This window comes from Eriocheir sinensis, chromosome 41 (assembly GCF_024679095.1).
Source record: "Eriocheir sinensis breed Jianghai 21 chromosome 41, ASM2467909v1, whole genome shotgun sequence".
Classification (NCBI taxonomy): Eukaryota; Metazoa; Arthropoda; class Malacostraca; order Decapoda; family Varunidae; genus Eriocheir; species Eriocheir sinensis.
This window is the reverse complement of record NC_066549.1, coordinates 4,986,053-5,013,166: the sequence shown is the minus strand read 5'-3', so window position 1 is coordinate 5,013,166 and position 27,114 is coordinate 4,986,053. Positions and strand designations below refer to the sequence as shown.

The following is a 27,114-nucleotide window of genomic DNA, read 5'->3' as shown; positions in this document are numbered from 1 at the left end:
TGGAAACGCTTTCAAAATCCAATTCAAGGATTTTTTTTTTTACTCTTGAAAATAGGGGATAATCTTTACGAAAGCGCGTCGCCTCCTCTGGTGGCGGCCGCGGTGACGGTGCTGCCGCAGCCACAAAATAGTTCGCAGAGGGTTTTGTTAGGTTAGGTAAGGTTAGGTTATGTTAGGTTAGGTTATATTCATGCTCTATGATAAAATTCGCGGTATTTGCATAAAATTAACAGGTTTGCTCTGGCGACGGCCGCGGTGGCGGTGCAGCCGGCGTTGCGAGAAATACCTCCTCACAGAAATAAGTCGCATCTACATGTGTGGGGGGGTGTCTAGGGGGGGCGCAGCCCCCGTTGGTTAGAATGGGGGGGTCAAGGGGGGCATAGCCCTCCCGTTAGCAGGTCATAAAGTTTGGTTGGAGTAGTTTAAATATGCTCCCCCACTCTGAACCCTCTGCGAGCTATTTTGCGGTTGCGGCGGCGGCACCGTCGCCGCCAGAGGAGGTGACACGCTTTCATAAATATCATCCCCTATTTTCAAGAGTAAAAAAAAAGTCCTTGAATTGGATTTTGAAAGTGTTTCCATGACTGTTGAAGGTTTGTAGAAAAGATATATGAAGAGATAGTGATGTTTCATAAAGTAGATAATGAAATACTGGCACGATACTAAAACAATTCTTTACCAATTATTCGTGTACTTATTCATTACTAATTAAGAAATTAATTATTTGCATATATATTAAACCATTGGTATTATTATATAAGTACACCTCAATCACCGTGGTCCTTTTTCCAAGTCTCAACTGTAAGAACTCATCCAGCTGAACCATTACAAACCCATATATACCTAGCATAAATTTATATTAACGGCACCAGAGCTTTTAAAAATATGTATGTGGCTGTGGGGCGACAACCACAACACGTGGTCAGGTTAAGTTTAGTTTGGATGGATTAGGTTAGGTTAGGGGGTGGGTGATTTGCATAAAAAAACAAATAGCAGATGCATACTATACACATCAATAACTACCAGAAAAATATATTTTCGTCAGTCAGTGTGAGTTGGGTGCAGTTGTAAAAATTTACCAAGCAATCATGATAATGGGTTTGGCAACCTCCATTGCTACCAAAAGTTAGGATAGGTTATACTGAAAGCCCTATTCATTATGTATATTTATCAACATCTCTAATACCTACTCATACATTAGGTACACTCCTTATAAAAACATAATAAATAAAGGGAGCTGCAATGTAGTGCAGCGACTTGTCTGATGGGCGAGCCTCCCATACTTCACTATGCAAGGGGGATACCTCTTTGGCCGACTGGTTAAGGAGTGGCTCTCCTGTTACGCTGGCCGGGGGTTCGATCCCCGGCACCGGCAAAACCTTTCCTTGTCTGGATTAATTTCTCGTGTGTTGGAGTAAATAGTAAATTCTGGCATTTCAGCAAGAGGCCATCAGGTATTAACAAGGCAGTCTGTATACTAGATATTAAAGCTTGACCTATTTCCACCTGTTATCCCTATCCATAACTTTGTCTACTAATTCACAGCTCACTAGCTACTTCATGAATTCAGACTACTCAAAAGTGGACAACACTTACATGGTTAAATTAATGTAATGTACTTAACCTAAGTTAAGTTAATTAGGTCTGGTTATCCTTGGTTGGCTGGAGTAAGTTCCTTACATTTTTTCCCTTTCATTTCAGATGATGTACGTCAAAAGTTCAACAACTTGAAGAATTATTTTTCAAAAGAGAAGAAAAGGCATGTGACACCAAGTGGTTCAACAACATCCAAGTGGGAATGGTTCTCTCTGCTCTCCTTCTTGGATGGGGAAACAGCACCTGGGCCTAGTGAGAGCAATCTGAACCTGGACATCAGCAATGCATCCTTTCAGTCTCAGCAACCCACACCTTCATGCTTCACTGTCTCAACACAAGAAAAGGATTTTAGTCATGCAACTGGCATGCAAGTAACATCTCTACTTAGAGATCTTTCAAAACAACACCAGATTGAAGCTGCAAAAGATATTCTTGATCTTATACAAAAATATAACGACAAGGAGAAAAAGTAGTGTCAGTCTGTCAATTTGTTATAATATAATCCATAATCAAAGTACAAAATATATTTGCTAACATGAATGCAGCACCTCCCATTGTAGGAAAGCCCACTTTTCAGCCATTTTTTAAAGTATAGTAGAATAACATTATAAAGCATAGGAAATATATATATATATATATATATATATATATATATATATATATATATATATATAGATATATATATATATATATATATATATATATATATATATATATATATACACACACACACACAGTGATGGGATTCAGCCAGTTCACAAGAACCTGTTCTTGGAATTTCTTTAATTCCGAGAGCCAGTTGTTACTGTAAGCTTAAATCAGGAGTTCTCAGTTTCTTCCCCATGAACACCTTTACTTATAACTTATTTTGGTAAACCCCTCATAGAGAGAACCTATTCTTAAATAAATTGAATCCCACCAATGTGTGTATATATATATATATATATATATATATATATATATATATATATATATATATATATATATATATATATATATACACACACACACACACATATATATATATATATATATATATATATATATATATATATATATATATATATATATATATATATATATATATATATATATATATATATATATATATATATATATATATATATATATATATATATATATATATATATATATATATATATATATATCTATATATATATATATATAAAGATAGGTCTCAGTTAACAGCCTGGGTCTCTGTAAAATTAAATTAAGTAGGACAAAGAAACACTGCTGACCAGTGAGAAGATTACTATAAAATGCTATATTGTATAAGATTAATGCAAAGATAACAGTGAATACCAGTCTATAAATGTATGAAATGTTGGATGAGTAGAGCATCACTTTTCTTGAAATGACTGAATGAACAACAAAAACTGGCACCAAATCAGTAAGGGAGTGTATGACATTGCAGTTTATTCATAGACTGACTGGAAAAGTTGTGTTACATACAAATATAGGAGTGCTGGGTTAGATTTCAAACAGTTATGAGAAAAAATGACAAACGACATAAGTAACACTGAGCTTTTTTTTTGTGGAGCTTCCTTTACTGTAGAAAAAATATAAAATTCTAGCCTATGCCTTCATCTACTCTCATTTCGAGACCTACACTGTAAATAACAATTTTCTACAAAAATATTACCTACAGAATATTTATGAAGCTAACCAGACAATGTGACTGTAATATGAAGCTACCTAGTTTTAATGACAGACTGAATGAAAATATTCATATTATGGTCATTTTGCCATTTCCATCAAATATCATATCATTTCCATCATAATTACATCATACAATCAATTAAGCTAGAATATATAATGAGATAACGAGAAGTAAACAAACGTTTGTCAGAAAAATATACCTTGATGTTTTACATTCATGTAATCTGAAGCAACTGTATGTAGACAGAGAAACATTAAGTGGTCTTCCATCATAACTTATCTGTCCATAATTCTCTTATACATAGAATAATTAATGTTGAAACAACACTTCCACAGCCCATCACACTTCCTTTGCTTGTCAATTTCATCCTGGTGAGCAAACTTTAAGTCTCATAAAATGGGCCGGTGAAAGAGGGAAATGGATTATGGGCAGGCTCAGGGAAAGTCTTAAAGAAACTCCACATTTCCATGGGAAGCAACTGTTCCACCAAAACCTCAAGGCTCTCCTTGGATGTTATCAAGCCTTGTCGCTTCATCAACTTTTCCACATCCTCGGGCTGGATTGACTTTGTTGGATGCTTTTTGGTAGTTTGCATGGCGCACACGTCATCAACTAAGTTTTCCCAGAAGATTTCTGTAATTTTCACCACCTCATCCAAGGCACGTTTAGATACTCTGCACTTGGCAAATTGAGTGAATATCTCCTTGGTGAGGCGCTTGGAAACACTGGCTGGCAGCTGCTTCTTACGTCTTGTTTTCCCCTTTGGCCTACCACGGGGTTTGAGTTGGCTGGAGCTGGGAGCTGTGCCAAGAAGGGAGGGCAGCAATGGGGTGGGTCTGGTGAGAGGTGGCTGCACTGGCTTTTTCTTCAGTTGTTCCAGAAACTCTCTCATAGTCATTTGTCTTACTTTGGCGGTAGAAGCAGAAGTTGAAGGTTGTTCTTTTATTGGAGTTTCTGGAGGAGGAGGAGGAGGAGGTGAGGCCTCTATGGTGAGGGGTGATGTTTCCACCTCTTCATCTCTCACTTCATATCCCTCATGAATATCCCTCCTATATCTAGGTGGTGTTCTTGCAGTTATTGGAATCAGGGAGTATTCATTTTCAAAGTCAGAAAATGAAGAATGTTCATCATCCTCAGGCAAAGATTGACTGGTTCTTGTTCTTTTCTTTGGGTTTTCCTCTTCCTCAGACTCATCACCTTCCTCAGCAGGAGTTGCTTCAGATATTATGGGTGTGGTATCCCTATGCCTTGCCTCAGCATTTCTACTTCTTCCTAAAGAGACATCCATGACTGTGTTGTCTTCTACACTCCCCTTCTGAGGACTCACCAGCACTGAGCCTAAGTTCCTTTTTAAACCCTGCCTTGGTGATATCCTGGTGGGTGTCTTGGTGGTGGTGACGTCTGTGACCTGGCCCACACTTCCACTTGGTGATGACTCAGTGGGTGCTTTGGTGGTGGTGACATCAGTGACCTGGCCCACACTTCCACTCAATGATGACCTGGTGAGTGTTCTGGTGGTGGTGGCATCTGTGACCTGACCCACACTTCCACTCAATGATGACCTGGTGGGTGTTTTGGTGGTGGTGACATCAGTGACCTGACCCACACTTCTCTGTGATGACTTACTAGCACTGGCCTGACCCATGTTTCCCCTTGGTGATGACCTGATGGGTGTTCTGGTGGTGGTGGCATCTGTGACATGACCCACACTTCCACTCAATGATGACCTGGTGGGTGTTTTGGTGGCGGTGACATCAGTGACCCAACCCACACTTCTTCGTGATGACTTACTGGCACTGGCATGACCCACAATTTTCCTTGGTAATGACCTTGTGGGTGTTTTAGTGGTGACATCAGTGACCTGACCCACACTTCTTCGTGATGACTTATTGGCACTGGCCTGACCCACAATTTTCCTTGGTGATGACCTGGTGGGTGTTTTGGTTGTGGTGACATCAGTGACCTGACCCACACTTCTACTTGGTGATGACCTGATGGGTGTTTTAGTGGTGGTGACATTTGTGACCTGACCCACACTTTCACTCAGTGATGACCTGGTGGGTGTTTTGGTAGTTGTGACATCAGTGACCTGACCCACACTTCTCTGTGATGACTTACTAGCACTGACCTGACCCACACTTCTACTTGGTGATGACCTGGTGGGTGTTTTGGTGGTGGTGACATCAGTGACCTGACCCACACTTCTACTTGGTGATGACCTGGTGGGTGTTTTGGTGGTGGTGACATCAGTGACCTGACCCACACTTCTTGGTGATGGCTTACTGGCACTGGCCTGACCCACACTTCTACTTGGTGATGACCTGATGGGTATTTTGGTGGTGGTGACATCAGTGACCTGACCCACACTTCTTCGTGATGACTTACTGGCACTGACCTGACCCACACTTCTTCGTGATGACTTACTGGCACTGACCTGACCCACACTTCTTCGTGATGACTTACTGGCACTGACCTGACCCACACTTCTCCTTGGTGATGACCTGATGGGGGTGGCAATGACATCAGTGACCTGACCCAGATTTTTTGATAACCTACTGGCACTGGCCTGACCCACGCTTCTCCTTGGTGATGACCTGATGGGGGTGGTGATGACATCTGTGACCTGACCCACACTTCTCCTTGGTGATGACCTGATGGGAGTGGTGATGACATCAGTGACCTGACCCATACTTCTTGATAATTTACTGGCACTGGTCTGACCCACACTTCTCCTTGGTGATGACCTGATGGGGGTGGTGATGGCATCTGCGACCTGACCCACACTTCTTGATAACTTATTGGCACTCGCCTGACCCACACTTCTTCTTGGTGATGACCTGATGGGTGTTCTTATGGTGTTGGCATCAGTGACCTGACCCACATCTTCTAAACTTCTGGGTGAGGAGTCATCGATGGACTGACCTTTACTTTCTTTCAGTGATGACTGTGCGGGTGAGCCTGTGCTGGTAGCAGGATCGTTGACCTGAGCCATATCACTGGATGACGACTTGGTGGGCGTGACCTCAGTGATCGGACCCAGACTTGGCCTAGGGGGTGTTTTGATGGGGCTGGCATCAATAACCTGGCTCATGCCATTGCCCTGGGCTGCTGATGCACTTTTCTGTAGATCCACTATCATGTCTTCATCCTCCGGTGGGGCCGGTGTTTTGGGTAGTGGATTCTGATTCATGTCACCATCAGTTTCTTCAAGGTGCAACCTTATCCTTGAAGTGTTATCAACATCTGAGAAAAATGTGTCACGCAAAATTGTGGATCTGTTTGCCTCATCATCCCTGAAGCTCAGCGGTGGAAGAATGGCTTCATCGTCACCACTTGTGGCTGGGCTGTGTGACTCATTTGATTCCTCATCTGAAGCTTCCAGGGGTTCTTGAGATCCCTTGTCTGGGGAAGATACCTGCACCTCTGGAGCATTCAATGTGTCTAAGATATCAGAAACAGTTACTGGACTAGCAGATGATTGTTTTGCTTGCAAGGCTTCAATAAGAGAGGGCAAGTTTAGTTTACGTGAAGAAAGCTTGCTACGAAACTTCCTCTTCGTGTCCAATATGTTTGGAAGTGTCTCATCATAATCAGCTGTAAAATCATATGTTGCATCAGATCTTCTGGATGAGGCACTTATGGAGGAAACATCCATATTGGCAGATGTACGTAGTGAATGCTCAGCTCCTTGTGGAGATGTAGCTTCTGGTGGCATGGACTGTGTCTTCTTTGCTATACCTGCCTCAGTGGAGAACCCTTTAGATTTATCCTGTGCCTCAACATCCTGTGTATCTTGAGCTACAGTGTTATGGGTGATAAACTTCTGCCTAGGCCCTGCCTCCTTGCTGGTACTAGATGACTGAGCAACTTTCTTTTTCTTTTTCAAGGCAGGTCTGGTCATCTTCATCTCAGCAGGAAGAGGTGCAGTCTCCAGTTTTCCCTTTTTCTGTTTGCGAAACCTTGCTCCTTTTTCCAAATCAATGCTTGAGTTAAAAGAGGATTCGCTGCTGTCTGGAGCTGCAATGTTGGCGTAAGTCTGGTTGATGCCTTGTATAACACTGACATTGAGGGTTTGGTCCATGAAAGATTGCTCTGACCGGCGATGAAGGACTTCAGTACGCAGGTTTTCTCCACCTGGAATGTTAACCAAATAAGCATTGTAAACAAACTAATACGGTACAGATCAATCTGAAGTTAACTTAGATGACAATCAAAAGAATTTTCAAACAAGCCTGTTCTTTTTATTTTAATATTTATGCTTATGAAATCTAATGGATATGATGATAGTAGTTTTAATGAGGGAAATATATATATAAATATATATATATATATATATATATATATATATATATATATATATATATATATATATATATATATATAAAATTGTAGCCACACACATTTCACTGCTTGGATGGGGACATGATGAAAAGAATAATAACAAAATTGATTAACCCAAGGCAAGAGTATGCAGCAGTTGTCTGGTCACCACACAAGAAAAGGACATAAGGAAACTTGAAAGGATTCAAAGGACTGCGACTAAGATGGTACTAGAATTATCAAGCCTGTCATACGGGACTAGCTTAGAGGAAATGGGCTTATCAACTCTGGAAGAAAAGAGAGAGAGAGACCTGATAGCATTGTACAGGAATACGAGTGGAATGGAAGTGTTGGAGAGAAATGATTTAATTGAGTTGGATGGAAGGTGGCAATTAAGAGGACACAGTAAGAAATTGAGAAAGGGGACTTGTTTGAAAGACCTAAAGAAGTTCAGTTTTCCCTACAGGAGTGTGGATACATGGAATGGACTTGGCAGACATTGTTGAAGCAGGCAGTGTCCATAAATTGAAAGAAAAGCTGGACATATATAGATTGGGAGACAGGACTGACTGACAGCTTGAGCTCAGGCCCTGAATAATGCAAATAGATAAATACATTGATTGAAAAGAAAACGAATGATGAAACTCTTGCGCTTCAGCTCCTCCTTACAATGATGTATTGTTTATCAAAATCGGTCAAATAGCGGCGACAGAATTTCTGAAAAACTTAAACTAATTCTGTTTTCCAAAAACAAGAGTTAAAGTCTGCAGATTTATAGAGTTCACCCTCTAACTCCTTCGTTACCGGGACTCGCCCCCGCTCCCGCGTTAACCCCCACCCGCCGAACCATATTTTTCTATCCGTGCAACTTGAAAATAGGGGTGTTTGTCATTTAAGATTACATGCAACCATGTCTGACTCATCAACCCCGCTCTCCTCGCTGCTGCTCACATCATGATAATTTTCAATCACAGGCAGGAGACGCCATAGTTGAGATAGCCTCGGGCAGTAACGTGAGTATGACGCATGGGGGTTACACAAGTACAGAGAGCGAGAGGGGCAGGCAAGGCCGCCGCTCAAGGCCGCATGGCTTAGGTGCCAACAGCAGTTTTTTTTTTCCAACATAGTATATTCTATATGGTACAAACAAAGGTATGTATATAGAAACATAAAAAAAAAAAAAAAAAGTTAAAATAGCCAAAATAAACAAATGGATTTACGCGAGTTTGGTTTACGCGTTTCTGAAATAACGTGGGGTCCAAAATCCAAAGAAATGTTTAATTTACATGTTTTTTCACTTATACGCGATATTTTATGGATTGGCCACCAGATGTCTCACGCAACTGGACTCACACGGCGCCGCGGCCGCACAGCTGAGCTCAGTTCTTCCCCTGCGCCACTTGAACAACAATACAGTACCCACGCTACTCAACAATAGGGGTGGACAGGTACCGGTACCAGCTATACGGTACGGTATTGGTACCAATACTAGCCAGTCCCTCATTTCTTCCTCACACGAGTGAGGCTGAGACTGAGAGGATATCTCGGCGATATGGATATTCTCTCTCTCACCGCCACTTGAACAACAATACAGTATCCACGCTGCCACACTACTCAACAATAGGGGTGGGCAGGTACCGGTACCAGTACCGGTACTAACAGTATCAGCTATGCAGTACGGTACACGTACCAATACTAGCCAGTCCCTCATGGTGTCCCTCATTTCTTCCTCACACGAGTGAGGCTGTGACTGAGTGCCTGAGTGGATATCTCGGCGATATGGATATTCTCTCTCTCTCTCTCTCCACTGAATGAAGTGAATATTTATTTTTCGATACAAACCTACCTCTTGTTTGATTTACATTGTTTTTGATTTACGCGACCTCTTCAAGGACACAATACTCGTGTAAATCGAGAGTTACCTGTAGTTGGCACTTATTAGTGCCTCTTAAGAGTGCCATACGGGATGGCATGACGTCATTGCATGGATGCCAAAAGCCACAATATGAGGGCTTGCCTATACATGCTGAACCGAGTTTTGGTAAGGCTCCATACACCCTGAACTTATGATGTTGTATGCATGTACAACATCGGTTCCTCAGCCAAACTTTAGTAATGTTGTACGCATGTACAGCATTTCGAAAATCCGGTAACGAAGGGGTTAAATCTAGATGCCTTCCCGGTTGGTATTCTTTACTGAATTGCAGTTTTTTTGTTTTGTTTTTAAGGACTTTGTGTGTCTGATGGTGTCCTTTTCTTGGAAATTGAGCCGAAATGCAAAAATTATCTCTGGCTTCTACGGGGTGACTAATATATGTGTCAGCTCTGCTGCCTCCAAGGCCATCGCAAATGCTAGTTTGCCCCAAGATACCATGCGAATATTCTTTTAAGCTATTTTCTACACTGAAACATGTCGATGTATGCACCTGTGTATGAATATAGCTTTTTTTTCTTTTTATTTGCCAGCCTACAGCGCCGGTAGACTTTCTTGAGGGGCCTGAATGGTAGTCGGTCCCAGCCCGTCATGGCGCAGGCAAGTGTTTTATAGTGACGTAAGTGACGAGTGGAAGAGGGGTGGGGATTTAGCCATAACTGTCATTTTTGCTTATTTCTTCATAAAATTTTGTCACAAGCTAGCCGAGGCGTGTACGAAGACGTGTGAAAATTTTCCATTTTTTTTCAAGTATTAATGCGGGATGCTCTCCTTAATGGGATTTACATTAATTTCAATGGGGAAATTCGTTTTGGTTTACAAGTGATTTGGTGTACGAGCAAAATTCTGGAACGAATTAAACTCGTAAACCGAGGTTTGACTGTATATAACACCAAACAAATAAATGGGTAAATATAAATCTGATAACACTTTGCCTAAATTCCCAGCACAGAATTAAACTATTTTTCATAGAGCAGGATTTGAAAATTTCCCCTCCCTTAAAACTTTGAGACAATTTTACACAATGCTCAAAGTGATTACAAAGTACCAAAAAGTGCTGCCTATGGTGAATTTAAAAGCTGACTATAAATGGGAGATGAGCACAGTGTGGTTCTTCATGGATAAAGACTGTGTGGATTCCTTACCTCTGCTACCTATAGATGGTCTGCTCTTCTGCTTGCTCCTGTTCAAGCTCCCCTTAGGAGGTCTTTTCTTCATTGCAGCTGCCTGATATCTTACGGGAGAAGGAGTGTCCTTTGGCTCCATTACCTCCCTGAAGTTCTGTAGGAGCTTGCGATTTGAGGTGTTCAAGTGGCGGTCCATTGAGTTGTCCATGGTGCCAATATACGGTGTCACACCTATAAAATGAACATACATGGACTTTTTGAAGAGAACTGAAAGATTGAGTGGGATGTTACAGGTCTCAGAATTGTTAAGATGGGTGAGGCATTTATGGTATTGACTGACAGACATATCTTATGCTACTAAGGTCTTGTAGATAGGGAGCCTTGGGCTGGATTCTTAACATGAACCAAACAGAACAAAAAAGAATTCTTCAGCAACAAGGAGTAGCAGGACTCATTATGAAGCCAAACAAAAGATTCAGGCAACCCACATTTTACATATAGATTATGTTCCCAAATAGAATGCTCACTTATCAAAATTTTGTTGTTGAAATCTACAAGCCTCAACCCTGACCTCTACATTTTCTTTTTCTTTTAACAGAATTAACCCCTTCACTCCGGTGACGCTGATGTTGTCACCATATGGAAAGGGTCAGTCCTCTTCTAAACCTCTTCTTTATCCTTCACAAAACCCTTTGTATATACATAATACATTAGTAAAAAATGGCGGACAAATGCCACTTACCGTGTTCTAAAAAAATAAAATAAAATAACCACGGGTGGACCTGGTCTCGTATGCGTGGGCTAATTGCTAACCAAGCGTACTGTTGCTAACCAAGCGTACCATCGCTAACCACCCTAAAACAGCCCCGAGCCACGACTCGGTCATCCTGGGCTCGGGCTGAAAGGGCCGGGGCCCCAGATGACCTTGAGTCATAGCTCGGGGCTGTTTTAGGGTGGTTAGCGATGGTATGCCTGGTTAGTGACGGCCACTTTATACTAATGTATTATATGTATACAAAGGGTTTTGTGAAGGTTTGGAAGAAAATAGACCAAAATTAAGGCGCCCGAGTTATACTGGACCTTAAAAAAAAAAAAAAAAATAATAAAAAAAAAGAAAAAAAAAAGAAAAAGAAAAACATCACCTCCATTCAAACAACAGACATACAGTACAATACCTGGAAAAAAAAAAGAAATTTAGGAAGTAGTATAAATTAACATCAGCACAGTTGAAATTGTATATTCTCTAGGATTGTCTGTTTGACAAATCTTACTTGAGACACGTGTTGGAACTTGGAAACTCTTGAGAACAGAAGACAGGGTCACTGGCATGGGGCCCAGGGGTGAAATAAAGTTTGGGGTCAGTCAAAATATATGGGGCTCAAGCCCCGGAAGCCCAAGGCTAACGACGCCACTGTTCAAGACAGAGGTTGTCTTTAGCCTGAAGACAATTTCACCGTCCCTTTGTCCTATGTATACCATAATATCTTGATGTTTAAAAAAAATAGAAAAAAAAAAGGAAAAGAAACTAAGGAAATGAAAAAGAAACAAGAAAGGAGATGAAACAAGGGAAGGAAGTCAGGGAACTTTTAATTCTATTGTTAAAGTCTAATATTACAAGATGAAGTTATGCCATTTTAACTGGAAGACACACTCAAGCAGTCACTGTGTCAATTGTTATTAGTGCTGCCTGCTCGCCTGACTGTTACTTTGGGGCCTTGGGTTCCCTGCCCAGAGTCTAGGCTGGTTGCCGGTTGGTATGGCCCTACCAGGTGAGAATACCAGGCGAGAGGAAAGGAAACCAAGGAAATGAAAAAGAAACAAGGCCTCGGTTCCCCTACGAGCCAACACTCGCTAAAACTCACCAACCAAAGAACGATCACGCCTGACACTGGCTTCTGACGTGGCCTGGAGCGGTAATTGTGTCGTCAGTGAGCCCTGCAGGAGGATGGCAGGCCTGGAGCACTAATATTCATGGTCCAAGATTCAAACCGAGACGCCACAACCACCCCGCGCCGCCGCCCTGTTGGAGTGTGACCAGATTATCGTACTCATAAGTTCATAACATCGTATTTCGGTTTTTGACGCATAACTATCGCCAAGAAACATCAGGAATTAACTATTTTAACGATAATTATAAGTGAATCTCGTTATTGGGGTAGATTATTATTATTTGCGTTTCTTTTTATGAATTCCCTGTTATCTCCTTCCTTGCGTATTGTTATTATTCTTTATTTTTTATTATTTCTTTCGTCTTTCTATAACCGTGAGAAAAGCTGACTTATGATTGGTTGAGAGAGAGACAGAAGACATTTTTGGGTCAGAAGTCGGTATATATATGAGGCTGAGTACGACAATCTGGTGGGTCAGCGTCACCAGATTATCGTACTCAGAACATCGTATTATCCAGTTTTTGACCCATACAAATTGCAGAAAACATCAACAATCAACCATTTAAACACTAATTATAAGTGGGTATCGTTATCAGTGTAGGTGCGACAGTTTTGGGCCTCAAACCGACGAAAATAATATGCCAAGTACGACAATCTGATAACGCTACGGCGGGTCCTTGTGCTATATATAAACCTCAATTATCAGAGGCTATCATATTAACAACAGGAAATAGTCTCAATATATACGTGTTTTTATACATATGCAAGTTGATAATTGAAGAAATGGTTTGGCAAAGTCGATGGAAAATGATCTCGGTATATGCGGTTTTTTTTATATATTCATGCAACCGAAATTTGCTTCAGACATTTGCACACTTAACTTTAATTAACTTGTTTGGGATTAAATATGTTACTGAATAAATAGTGTGGTGAGGTCCATTTATTCTATTACTAGGTAAGGAGCAAATTAAAAAAATGATAAGTCTGTATACGATTGATTGATTGTAATAGTGGAAAGAAACAAAAGGGCAAGGAAGAGAAATGATAAAGAAAAGTCCAGAGTAAGCTATTAAGTGAAGAAAAGAAAGGGAAAGAAAGTAGAGGAGGAAAACTCAGTAGAAGGAAAAAAAAAAACAGGGCAGGGTGAAGTATACAAGTGTGCGCAGTAAAGTAACTATAAGATTGGGTAGTGAAGTATCTAATTAGTGTAAAAAAGTACCAAGGAGGACATAAGAAGTGATACAAAGCGGAACAGCTCAAAAGAAGATGAAGAGGACCGTCCCAGGAGCAGGACCACCATTGCCAGATTATCGTACTCAGAGCTTCGTATTTACCTGTTTCTGAGCCATAGCTAATGCCTAAAAACACCAATAATTAACCATTTTAACGATAACTATATATGAAAGCAGTTATTGGGGTCGAGGAGGTAGTTTTTGGGTCTGAAATCGGCAAATATAGGAGGCTAAGTACGACAATCTGGCAACGTTGACTGCAGGACCGTCCGTGGCAGCAGCAGTCACCCTCCGTCAGCCAGATGAGTCTCCACGCCAGCCGTTCTTTATCACGCCATTACCATAAGGATGAAGCGGATACATAAGGAGATCGATAAGGACGGGCGCGGGTGAGTGTGGGCCTTGCCTGGGTGCTGGTAAAGGAGGTATGAGGGCGAGGGGCGGCGGGGAGAGTGGTGTGAGGCAGGGCAAGGTCAGGCCATGCCACCACCAGGCCAGCTGCTGGGGGTGCCTGGCCGCCCCTGGACGAGGCTCACACAGGGGAACACGCGTCAGGGGAGCAAGACTATTGTATGTGCAAACCCTGATGGGGAAAGATTTGCTTTATGCTCCCCTCCTATTTTTGGACTAAACTTTTTCTGAAATGTTGATGTGTTTTGATTTGCTGAGGCAGTTGTTTTCTTGGAAATGACTTCATTTTTACCCCCCTCCTAAGCAATGGATGCACCCCCGCCGCTGCAGCCTCGTCCTGTCTTGTGCTGCATATTTCCCTGGCCACAACACATGCTGAATAGATTTTAAATAATCTAAGCTAACTAATGTGGGGGACCCCCTCGACCCCCCCTGTGTTTTCACATTTCATCTCACCAGAATTTTAAGTCTCGCATACCTTGAATTGGCGAGTTGGAGTGTTTGTGCAGCAGTGCGGCATGTTTCATTAAGTCTTCTCCCACATGCGTCTGTACTGCGGCGACGGCCTGATGAACGAGCCTCCCATAACCCACTTAGCCAGTGGGGTACCTCTTTGGCCGACTCGGTAAGGAGTGGCTCTCCCGTCACGCTGGTCGCGGGTTCAATCCCAGGCAGCCGGGGAATACCCTCACTTTGTCCAATCCCAGGCAGCCGGGGAATACCCTCACTTTGTCTTGATTAATTTCTCGTGTTATTTCGATACACGCAGAGGCCGTGTTGAGAAATAGGAAGGATGGAAAATAAGCTTGTCAGGGCATTACACGTCCTTCCTCACTTTTTGCAATAAACAACAGATCTTTAATTCAAGTAAAGATCTGTTCAGTTGTTTGTATATATTGCTGTGATTATAATAATTTTTGGGTGAATGTGGTGTTCTCTCATATCTCTTAATGAATATTTCAGTGTTATCTGAACACTTTCTTTAAACAACAGAGAGAAAAAAAGATAGTGGGATGTAGACACAGTCAGGTTTTCTATATTTACCTTATAGTAATACATTAGTTATTCCTGACATAAGGGTAGGTGATGCAGGCTGGGGAATGGTAAATTTTCAAAAGTGCATCTGTCTCACTAATGACCAAGACTACTATTTGAGCTTGACTTGCAATTAATTCATCTGCATCAGAATTAGATGAAAATAATTTCATGGGATTGTTGTTCATGTGTTGGGTTTTGCAGGAAGATGGTGTTGCTGCCGGATGAGGGCGAGGACATGTGGCACACGTACAACATCTTAATGGAGGGAGACCGGCTGCGTGCATCCACCATCCGTAAGGTGCAGCAGGCCTCCGTCACAGGCTCCTCCACTTCCTCCCGCGTCCGAACTACCATCACCATCCAAGTGGAGGCCATCACCTTTGACACCGGTGCATGCATGCTCAGGTGAGTCTCCATCATCTGTAGTTTGTTACGGTTTATTTGCTCATCACCACTGATAAGAAATTAAATGTGTAGTATGTACAGTATTCATTCAAAGCTGTTGACTGAGGCAAGAGATGGATGCCAGTGCTTGTCTAAAGCATTGACACTTCATTTTTCAACTGACGTACAAATCATCATTAAAAACAGTAAAGAATAAAAAGAAATGTTACAGTAAATCAAGCAGCTGTACAGTTATTGTGAATATGGTCTACATAGCTACATGAAATAGGAATGGCCTATGTATTAGAAGTTTAGAACAGACCCCTTGGCTGCCAAAATATAAACAGGGATGTGCTTAATTAAAGGACTTAGTGTGGAGTTGCCCTAGAGAGAAATTGTGCTTCCCTAGTCTCCTGATCCTTATACACCTATATGCATATTAACCAAGCAGAGTGAAGCATATGGGAGAGTGAGATGTGATTGATGTTACAGGGTGAAAGGCAGGAATGTGGAGGAGAACCAATACATCAAGATGGGGGCATACCACACCATCGATCTAGAGCTCAACCGCAAGTTTACCATCTTTAAGGAACAATGGGATTCTGTGACCTTAGAGCGTGTGGAGACTGCCTGCGACCCGGCTGCTGTGAGTGACTTGCCTGACATCCTGTCACTCAGTCCTGCACTCATATACCCTCTTCAAAGTCATCCTCATTCATTCTCATTATATACATTTCCAAACCACTACAGAATGGACATCAACTTGCTAGAATCAGTTCAGAGGAGGATGACCAAGATGATTCAGGGACTGAGGAATCTCCCATATCAAAATAGGCTGAAACATCTAAACTTACATTCACTAGAGAGACGAAGAGTGCGGGGAGATCTGATAGAGGTATTCAACTGGGTCAAGGGTTACATCAAAGGCGATATAAGTAAAGTACTGAGAATTAGCTAGCAGGATAGAACTCACAGTAATGGATTTAAATTAGAAAAGTATAGATTTAGGAGAGATATAGGCAAGCATTGGTTTAGTAATAGGGTGGTGGGGGAATGGAATAGACTCAGCAATCACATAGTTAGTGCAGGGACGATAGCTTGTTTTAAGAGTAGACTGGATAGCTACATGGACGAGGACGACCGGTGGCGGTGAGGTGTGGGTGCAGTAAGGTGGCAGGGTACTGGCGCGTGCCTAGTTCCGCCAGTATAACGAGGATCAAGCCTCTACCTGTAACCCTTGTGACTACACCTCACTCATCGTGAGTAGTGGGGTGGATTCTGGAGCTGCCCTGTGTAGGCCACCCGGCCTCTTGCAGTTTCCCTATGTTCTTATGTAAACCATCCCAGAGCATCATGGTTCACCATTTCAGTCATTCCACAATCCATTCCCTCTATTGTGATACCCATACTAAATTTATTTTTATTTCTGTATCCCATCCTGACACACATGTACCTCTTATACAGCTCATTATCTCGATGTGTATTTGTCCTATGGTAAATTCATTAAACTGGCAGCTAACATATTGCCATAGCCCCATTGGTAACATCCACAGGTCACAAGCAGTTTGAAATTGTGCAGCGCATTAAACAGCAAACTTTATGCCTCTTGCTTTCATATACACATGTGATTAAGGTTAGGTGTCCACCATCCTGTTTTGAGGGTGGCTGTCGATGTTAATGATGTCAAAATGATGTGACAAAAATTATGAAATATATTATGGTTGAAGACTTAGTCATTTGTAAATGACTGATGCTTGTATTTGGTAGTGAAGGAATGTGTTATTATCAGTCAGATTGTTGTTAGTCATGCTTGCACCTTCCTGCGGCTTACAGCACGCAGACCTGGCTGCAGTGGTGATGCAAGAGGGACTTGCCTTTGTTTGCCTGATAACTTCTGCCATGACTGTTGACCGTGCCAAGATTGTTTACAACATACCGAAGAAAGGAAAGGCTGATGACACCCAAAGGAAGAAGGTGAGGATAACAATTGTTCTGTAAGCTTCTCAGTGTAGATCTTCACTGTTTTCTTTACTCACCTGTCACCCAGCTTTGTTTTTTGCATGGAGGTGGCAGTCATGTATTGCTAGCTTAATGCACTTTGAACTTTGAACTCCTGCCCACCTGCAATCTTGCTGCACAAGACCTATCCAAGCTTATCCCTATACTGTGCATTTTACTGTTACAAGATTTAGCCAGTATTCTTTACATTTTCATCCTTTTCTTTGGTAACCAATCAAAGTCCCTCTTCCAATTTTTGTCCTCTATGTGAGTAACTCTTTCAAGTGGAAAAAATCAACATGTCTGGAGTTGAATTAGTATTTACAACTTTTGGTTATCTTTCTATCCTCATTTTAGAAAAGCATGGTCCTTTGTATAACATTTACTTGAAGAAAAATTTCATAAATGGTCTGAGGTTTGGTGCTTCTCATTGGTTATATTAAAAATTTACAGCTTTGATTTTGGTAACTATGCAGGCTTTAACATCTTGAGGCTATCTTAAAAGACTCGTGATTATCTTATCTGTTCTTGTTTGAGTGGATCTTTTTTTATATTGTGATATCTCTTTATATTGGAATTATGGATACATCAGCACAGTACAAAAAATATTTTTTGAATTTTGAGGAACTGCTGGACGAAAGGTGGGAAAATATGTCATTTTGAGATCCACTTTTTTAATTTGGTATTTCGTTTTTGCTGTCATTTTCTATGTTGAGTATGCTTAATTTTTACTGACATCATCAATGATGTTTTATGCTTAGCCATGCTTACAGGAGTACTTGGTGGAAGACCTGCTGAATAGAAGATGATTGTTTAACATGGAATATGTATCCCAAATTCAGGGCTCATGCTGAATAAAATTTCTTAAATATCATTGTTATGGCCGCCATTGTGGCTTGAGCAGGAATACTCACACAACCCCGTCGTTTTACTTGATTCAAAGCACCTGAAATCAGCATGTATCAAACAACACAGCACAACACATTGATTACAGACAGTCAAGTATATTAAGCGTCACCTTACCCTACCAAACAACAAACACCAAAACTTGTGTAACTTATGATTATGCGGGTCTAATACAGCCTTGCAATTCCTTTCTATTTGCTGCCGAATGGTCCATTCCCTGACACTGTTGTCTTGCTTCTGTCCCCTTGTCAGGTCTGCCTCTGTGTAGTGTAAACAACTTGTTCAGAGCACCCCGTACTCCGAGTACACTATTACATTCATTTGGATATATCCATCAAAGTTTTCAGGCACTTACCAGTCTTGTTTTGCAGGCACTCACCAAGTTCTATGACCAAGTGGTGACAGCCATCCTCCGCCACCTCAACTTTGATGTGGTGAAAGCAGTGGTCATTGCTTCTCCAGGCTTTGTGAAGGACCAGCTATTTGACCACATGATGAAGGTAAGAACTTGTGATGGGGAACTCCACTCTCCATAAACAAGTTTCCTCAAATTTATTATTTTTTTCATTTGGGGGTGTAAGAAATAGTATTAATTTGAATTAACCCAAAGTCCTTCATTGCACTCACTCATTTTACATCCTTCAACATCATCTCTTTCCCTTACCTGTCTATTTATATGTCCACCTACTGCATGTTTAAATAGCTATGTCAATTTCTTTATGGGTTAGAGGCAGACCACAGACAGCTGAGTGAAAGTGGTAAAACTTTGTATGCCACCGATGCCAGTAATGTGCTTGGTGGTATGTGGGCATGTACTTATCTGTAACTACACTGTTGTTAAGGTGCTTGTCTAACTTTATCTGTTTAGGTCAGGAAAGGGATTTTTTATGTTTATCAGTAGAGGAAGTTTAGTGTGTGACTGTGCTTATGAATGACATGAATGTTTGACATTATAATGCAGCAGCCACTGATCTTTTTCCAGAATGCGGTACAAACTGACAACAAATTACTCTTGGAAAACAAAAGCAAATTTGTCCTAGTGCATTCCTCCAGTGGCTTCAAACATTCCCTTAGAGGTAATGTAGCTTTTGTTAAAATCATTTGATCTCATGTAGTGCAAGTAGCAGTGGATTCTCTTTACCAGAGTGACATTAATTTCCTTTCTTGCATGTAACAAAAGGAGACAGACAAAGGTTTAAGGATTATTTTCCTGCTTGTTGCTTGTAAGGGGAGAAAAATAAAAGTTTCTTCAAAACTTACCATGGACAAAGACAGTGAAAATACTGGGTAATTCACACATTAGCAAGTCTTTTAAAACTGTGCATCCTGCACTGACTCTTGACTCCCTGCCGTGTCAAGCTCTTCTACCTCAGCCTATTGTCAGTCTTTCCTTCCTGCTAGGAGTGCATTTTAAATGGTCAGTACCCAAGAAGGGTAACTTTTCTAACCTTCCACCCCCTATGGTGTGTTTTCATCTGTCCAGAGTAAGTAGAAAGGCACAATAAGGCAAAGTACCATAATATTTTATTTATATACAGATAATTCTCAATGAAATTATGATTCACCTAAACATTTCTCGTTTTGTTTCTAGTAAAACAAAGTTAATTTAGGGAAATGCCAGCAGTTCAACTTCAACTTCTTTTTGATGTGCTTTCATCAAGCTGATGCAAAGCTCAGTGAAATTGGGCTTCTCATATTTGATTCATATTAATTCCTTAACCAAGTACAAGTTTTGATTGTGTCAGCTTAATATTTTGTAGATATTCAGTACTAACGTCTTTAACTGTTTTAAATTGGCCCTCATTGTAAAAAAAAAATGCATAGGGATGAAAGTTGTTTGGCTAGTTTAGGTGCTTGCGTGTGTATGCATTTTTGCATATATATGCATATATTTCTTTTCAGTTTTGTCTGATACTTGCCCGTAGTTAGAGTTCTCTTTATTTGTCTATATCACAGAGGTGCTGGAGGACCCTGCAGTGGCGATGCGACTGTCCGACACCAAGGCGGCTGGCGAGACCAAGGCACTACAGCAGTTCATGAGCTTACTGGCCTCTGATCCTGACCGGGCTTTCTATGGCATCAAGCATGTGGAGCGTGCTAATGACAGCCAGGCTATAGAAACCCTCCTGGTATCCGACACTCTCTTCAGGTAAGTCATTCAACCCTTCATAATTATGTTTATCTTAATTCATACATGTAAAAGTGAAAAGGACATATAACCCTTATCATAGTTTGTCGAATGGGGAAAATGCTGACAAAAATGTCTCAATACCTTATGCAATGTAATGGTAGCTCAAGTACATAAAACAAATGAAGGTATACCTAATTTTTTTAATAGAATGCATTCGAGGAAAATTGATGTACAGTGGATTATCTATTAGCGAGGCTGTTACATTTACTTGGCAAGGCATGTGGAAAGGTGCTACACTATGGTTGGAAGTTTATTTAGTGAGTAATTTGAATCCATCTTATTACATATAGATTGAATGACTAACGATTGTTTGGTATACTGTTAGATTTCTAGGAGACACCCGTACACATGTGACCATGTGACTTCTTCCTTACCCTCCAGTGATATGTTGTTTGGCTCCACAGGTCCAAAGATTTACCTGAAAGGCAGCGCTATGTACGGCTTGTTGATAGTGTGCGAGAAAATGGAGGCGAAGTCAGGATTTTCTCCAGCTTACATGTGTCTGGGGAACGTGAGTATTACATCCCTTCCCTCGTAAAGATATTGCTGTGATATTTCACTTCATTTTGTCATTAAGCTGTGTAAAATGTTCAGTATTCATTCATTACCTTCTTTCACCACATAGGGCATTGATTAATTAGTATTCTGGCATCGCTGGGATTTAGAAAAAAATACAAAGTTAATTACAATCTTTATTCTCCAAAAGAAATTTGAGGTGCATGTGTCATAATGGATATTTAGAGGTAGGAAGGTAAATTAGACTAATAAATTATTTAAAGGACACTTGTGACACCCAAGTATGGTGTTGTTATGAATGAAGGAGTTAGTGCATGTGTGTAGTGGTGGTGGATAGGGGGACTGGTACATAGACAGGCACCTGCAAATTTCACTATTAACCCTTTCCATATGGTGATGCAGATGTTGGGGTCACAGTATAGAAAGGGTTAAGAGGAAATGGAAGAGGTTTAGAAGAGGATTAACCCTTTCCATACAGTGATGCCGACGTTAAAACTTCTCTACCTCAGCTTTGTCATACTTTGAATAGTTAAGGTGATCATGGTAATGAAGACAGTAACTTCCTCTGAGAATTCTTATTTAATTCTTCAATTGATAACATCTGTAAAAATAACTCATCAGTAAAAAGTGGTATAAATATTCTTCAACTATGCCCATCTCCATATGTATTGTACCCAGCAGTTTTCTCTCCATTTCTTTTTGTGTGCTCTTTAGCTTTCTCATTAAATCCTAAGTGAGGCAGAACTGTATGTTATGACTGGTAGGATACACTTATTCCCCATTTTTTTCTTCGTAGTGGCAGGTTGCTATTTGTGATATTTCTGAGTTTAGCAAAACCACTCCATCCTATTCTAATATTCATCCTGAGTTATTGGACCCCCCAAAATGCACCCCCTCCCATCTTCATCACCTACACCCACTAAACCCACCACCCCTGCTCACTTTGGGCTGGGTTAAAGCAAACAGTTTGTCCTAGAAGCATATTTCTCTCCTCACGAAATTGATCATTATTTGTTTTCCTGCCAGTTAATTATTAAACGCTGCTGTTGTTTTCCTCTTATTCATCTGCAGACCTGGTTACAGACTCTGTAGTTCCTTCATCATTCATCATAGGTTTCCTGCAGTCACTTACTAAAACTGTCATCTGTGAATCCAAGATTTAAAATACTCACTGTTTATCTTGATTCCCTTTATCCCACTCCTCTGTGATATCTTTAATATGTCTTTTAAGCAGATCATTAATCCTTTTGGAGATAGTGTCACCTTGCCTAACACGTCTTTATTGAAATTTTCTTGCTCTTTTTATCTGCAAAAAAATATAAGGAACCACTTGACAAGGTATTTTCAGTACTTTTGGTGGACTGTGTAGATATGTTAGCCATACAAGCAGTACCCTCTAGATTACTGACATTAGGGTTACTTTGAGACCTGTGAGGTAGGCTGGTTGATGGCTCATTCACTTTTTTGCTTCAGAGTTGGACCAGATGACAGGGGTGGCTGCTCTTTTGCGGTTTCCTATGCCCGAGATTGAGGAAGAGGACCATTCCCTTGACTCCGACTCTGAATAAATGAAGAAGTGTACACCAAAGGTGCCCGGTAAGTCATAGTATCCGGTAATCACTTGGCACAAGCTTTACCTGTCAACTGAATCCAGTGCAGTAAATGTGATCCTAATGTGGTCGGATATGAGCTGTTGATATTGAAGTTACATTTATGCATAAATAAGGAAGTATCTAAGCCTGTGTCATTTACATGCCAAATAATAGTTTTCTTGAAAAGGAGTTAAAGGGCTAAAGAAATTGAAAAAAAAAAAAAAATCGTTTTGCATAACAGATTAGCTAGGTACGGCAGTATAACTTGATAGTTTTCTAAACCTTAGCTAGAGTGTAGGGCAGTGATTCCCAACCGGTGTGCCGCGGCACCAAGGGGTGCCGTGAGATCTTTTGAGGGTGCCGCCAAAATTCAGGGGAAAAAATTGCATTAACTTCACTCTCTCTGCTTCTGCTGCTGCTGCACAATTTAGCGATTGAATTTTCAACTTAGCTACTTTTCATTGAATTTGTATAATAATTTGTACTTATGGAAAATTACAATCCAGGAGAACAATACTAATTATATGATTTTGCTGTGTAATAATTGTACGGACACTGGAGAGAACAGCTTGGCGGGAGAGTGGGAGGGAGGGAGGGGAGTGAGGGTTGTAGACTGACGCGTATGACACACGTACAGGGCAGGGCGCACAGCGAGTCGCCACTGGCCAGAGCCCAGAATGTCTCAGTACTGATTGGTGACGCAAAGGAAGCAGAAGGTATGACATATCCTCCTCCCTCAGCTCGTTAGCAATACATACCTGGTATGTATTGCTAACTAGCTGAGTTCGTGAGTCGTTTGTTCATCTTTTTCTTTTTTTTAGTAATTAATTACGAAGTATTAGTAATGAATTTCTCTATGCTTTATAACACCAAAAGCAAAATTTAATAATTTCGAAATGAAAAAAATATATATAATAAAAAAACAACGGAGATTTTAAATATGTATTTCCTTATAAGGGTGCCGGGAAGTTTTGAAAGGCTTGCCAAGGGTGCCGCAAACTAGAAAAGGTTGGGAACCACTGGTGTAGGGTGACAGTGACAGTGACTTGCTTCAGATGTCTCACCCACCAACAGCCAATCAGCAGGGCCCTTGCTTACTTGGGTAGGAGCTAGGAATCCACTTTGAGTGAATAGACACTACCGTAGACCACAAAAACACAATGAAAATTGATTCAGTTAAAAACTAAACACATGGCCACTTTATCCCCTTACTGGAAAACTGCTACAAAAGCCCTAAAACAAATTTATTGAACTGTGTTGTGACTATTAGGACAAATAACAAACACTGAAGCCTAGATTGTTCAACTGTCTCACCCATTACACCTATCTATAGGTTAACAGAACCCCACCTTAGCATTATGTTATCTATTGATAAAGCACTGCATTGACACTTAGCTTTGGGTGGTTGGTTATCAGCCATGATTCAGTACTGCAAAAATGTTTTAGAAGACAAAACTATGATGGGCATGCATAGCATGCATCTCATGCTTACCACAACTAGCAGATGACAAGTTTCTACAAGTTGTGAAATAGGAACCTAGTAACCCAATATTTATTATAATAATTTCACACTAAGTGTTCACTCACATATGCAGTAAATGGGTAGGGAAATATTGGGGGTGAACTTGATTTTTATATTCCTCTGGAAGTAACAATAAGGTGGTCAAGTACAAAGTGCATGTAATCAGCAATATGACAGAATGGGACTGACTGTCTCCAAGGTATCTTGGTGGCAAGGCACCCAGGCGACGTTGCTATGTCTAACTTACACTATACTATAGTCAGACTCAGCTATGAAGTCCTTTTGGGCTAGGCCCACATGGGGCACTTGCCAAAGTGCTGCCAAACCTACCCGGAATTATCAGATGTCTAGAAAATACTTGCTCACATGATAAAGATGCTTTTTCTGTCAACTGCTGAGCACACAAGAATGAGTCAGAGTAGCTCCCACTGTGGGTGGAGGGGAGGAAGTGATATGGTGTTCTTAACCACTATCCACTGACAGTGTCAGAAAGCTACTTTGTCATGTGTTAGGAAATTTATAAAATTCATTGCAATTACCCCATAAAGCAACACATTCATATCACTATATAGCCTTATTTGATATACACAAAAAATTTAATACACAGTTTCAAATAGTAAAGGCTGACATAAGAGAGATGTATTGGGGGTGATGCAGCAGCACTGGGGAGAGGTGCAAACCCCACCCAAATGGACTTTGTTTGAGTCTGACTATACCTACATTTCCTTCTCCCCTTTACACTAGTAGTCCTAGTCTTGAGCAAATTCCTGCTGAGCAGGGACATGGAGTTAGCTTTCAAAAATTCTGACTCCAACTCCAGGAAATTTTAAGGTTGTAACAGATTCTCTCCCCCCCCCCCCCCAGACTCATCCAGTACAGAATGTATCACAGGTCACTAGATATGTCCTCTATGATAAATGATATCTAGTAATTTATTCCAATGAGCTAGAGATTAATTCATGTGAGAAACATCATAAAATATAAAATTTCAACAAAAAAATCGTTGTTAAATTAATACAGGCAAAACTTGCTTTACGAACAGATTACATTCCAGAGAATCCATTTGCTAACCAAAATTTTGTCATGCAAAGTAATTATAACATGGGTTCAATGGACTTCTGGTTTCAAGATCTCGATTTTTCCCCATCTATTAGCTTTTTTTAACCCTTTCCATCCGTGACGCAGACGTCGGAGTCACTGTATGGAAAGGATCAAGAGGAAATGGAAGAGGATTCATCCTCTTCTAAACCTCTCAATCCTCCTCTAAATTCCTCTTCCATTTCCTCTTAAAAGGTTTAGAAGAGGACTAACCCTTTCCATACAGTGACGCTGTCGGACGCTGACGTCGGCGTCACCGGAGTGAAGGGGTTAAACTTCCTAACCAATAATTTACAAATGTGGACCATTATTATTAACAGTGTGTGTGTAATGAACTCCTACCTCTTCCTGCATTCAAGGCAAATCCATGAATATATGTTAACCCACCCCTCGAACTGATTATTTTCACCAAGTTCCATTACCTATAGACCCTCTAGGAATTCAGTAAATGCATTTTGAAGCACAGTTATTCAATTATATTTTCCTCACCTGGCCTTATGGGGTAAAGGAACGAGTCCTGCATGACCAGATGTACTATAATTATACTTGTCCCCTTGTATTTGCAGGTTCACTATTCACGGCCCCAAAGAAATTTTTTGGCGCCACTCCAAACATTCATGGTCTGTGTCGGATGATTCTGCCATCCAAAGGAAAAAATGATGTATACATGCTTAAAGCAGCATGAAATATCATAAAGCATTATTCATTAGCCATTAATACATAAACTACACTGTAATTTATGTAAACTTCTTACGAATATGTAGTCTTTGAAATCTCACCTACTGTTGGGTCCTTACCAAGAAGTCTCCAACATTTTCTTCAGTTGCTTTAGTATTGTACCATGCAAATTATTTACTTATGAAACTGGTATAAACTGCAAGCAGCTGTTCAGCTGGTAAACAAACAAACGGGTCCTGTCGGTGGCAGGGCTGTACCTATACCGATACTAACATTGCCAGCTCTACAACTGTAATGATACCTGACTGCTCAGTACTGGTAGAGGTTGCTCCGCCACTCTAGTATTCAGTATTCTTGATATTGACAGGTCATTATGCATGCATAGGTCTGTGTCTTCTAATCCCAATGAATAAAATGAACAGGTGTACATTATATATATATATATATATATATATATATATATATATATATATATATATATATATATATATATATATATATATATATATATATATATATATATATATATATATATATATACCTCGGTTTACTAGCTTAATTCGTTCCAGAACTTTGCTCGCAAACCCAAAAAACTCGTAAGCCAAAATGAATGCACACTGTAGTGCTGAAAACAAAGATCGCGCACTAGGGGACAAGCGTGTGGGTGCTACCTCTGCGAGTGTACAACGCAGACTGAGACTCTACTCCCATTGTTTTCTGCTCTGAGCGCGTCTTTGGGAGTGAGGGTCTCATTGATTCCATCAGAACCTTACCATACCAGGTTTCCCTATTTGCTTGATGAATGGTTGAAATAGCCTCCTGCAGTTTATTCCATGAGGAATGTTATTTTTCTCTGTCAATAATGTTAATTTACTTATTAGTTGACTGAAGTTTTTGTTTTTCAGGTGTCTGCATGAGGAAATCAGGTGTGACTCAAGATTGTGATAATGGCTTTAACACTGGAAGAGAAAACAGAAGCTTGTAATAAAATTGTATTGCGCC

General features: G+C 40.7%; 2 protein-coding genes across 17 annotated transcripts; one reads left to right on the top strand and one right to left on the bottom strand.

Annotated features, from left to right (window-relative positions):
• Positions 1 to 2,853: 2,853 nt before the first annotated feature.
• LOC127009531 (mucin-3A-like) lies at positions 2,854 to 12,698 on the bottom strand. 16 transcript variants are annotated; one of them, XM_050882696.1, is made up of 5 exons: positions 12,520 to 12,698; positions 10,676 to 10,888; positions 5,901 to 7,411; positions 5,634 to 5,711; positions 2,854 to 5,468 (listed from the first exon to the last, which is right to left on the bottom strand). In XM_050882696.1, exons 2-5 carry the CDS (start codon positions 10,863 to 10,865, stop codon positions 3,660 to 3,662), a joined length of 3,588 nt encoding a protein of 1,195 aa, XP_050738653.1. In that variant the 5' UTR covers positions 10,866 to 10,888; positions 12,520 to 12,698; the 3' UTR covers positions 2,854 to 3,659. The 16 variants fall into 16 exon arrangements, with proteins under 16 accessions (XP_050738653.1, XP_050738648.1, XP_050738642.1 ...); XM_050882691.1 differs by having other exon boundaries at positions 2,854 to 4,839; positions 5,005 to 7,411; XM_050882685.1 differs by having other exon boundaries at positions 2,854 to 5,268; positions 5,332 to 7,411.
• Positions 12,699 to 14,011: 1,313 nt separating this feature from the next.
• LOC127009530 (protein pelota-like) lies at positions 14,012 to 27,113 on the top strand. The gene is made up of 10 exons (XM_050882681.1): positions 14,012 to 14,167; positions 15,429 to 15,632; positions 16,104 to 16,257; positions 17,445 to 17,585; positions 18,887 to 19,015; positions 19,498 to 19,591; positions 20,472 to 20,664; positions 21,111 to 21,217; positions 22,696 to 22,818; positions 27,018 to 27,113. The coding sequence occupies exons 1-9, from the start codon at positions 14,127 to 14,129 to the stop codon at positions 22,788 to 22,790; spliced, it is 1,158 nt and encodes a 385-aa protein (XP_050738638.1). The 5' UTR covers positions 14,012 to 14,126; the 3' UTR covers positions 22,791 to 22,818; positions 27,018 to 27,113.
• The last annotated feature ends 1 nt before the right edge of the window (position 27,114 follows it).

What these genes read in the sequence shown, in the direction of transcription:
- LOC127009530 (XM_050882681.1), top strand. Translation starts at nt 14,127, where the DNA reads ATGAAGCGGATACATAAGGAGATCGATAAGGACGGGCGCGG. An exon ending in ATGACACCCAAAGGAAGAAG is followed by an intron (nt 17,586 to 18,886) that starts GTGAGGATAACA and finishes CTTGTTTTGCAG; the next exon opens with GCACTCACCAAGTTCTATGA. An exon ending in GTATCCGACACTCTCTTCAG is followed by an intron (nt 20,665 to 21,110) that starts GTAAGTCATTCA and finishes TTGGCTCCACAG; the next exon opens with GTCCAAAGATTTACCTGAAA.
- LOC127009531 (XM_050882682.1), bottom strand. Translation starts at nt 10,865, where the DNA reads ATGGACAACTCAATGGACCGCCACTTGAACACCTCAAATCGCAAGCTC. An exon ending in ACCATCTATAGGTAGCAGAG is followed by an intron (nt 7,412 to 10,675) that starts GTAAGGAATCCA and finishes TTAACATTCCAG; the next exon opens with GTGGAGAAAACCTGCGTACT.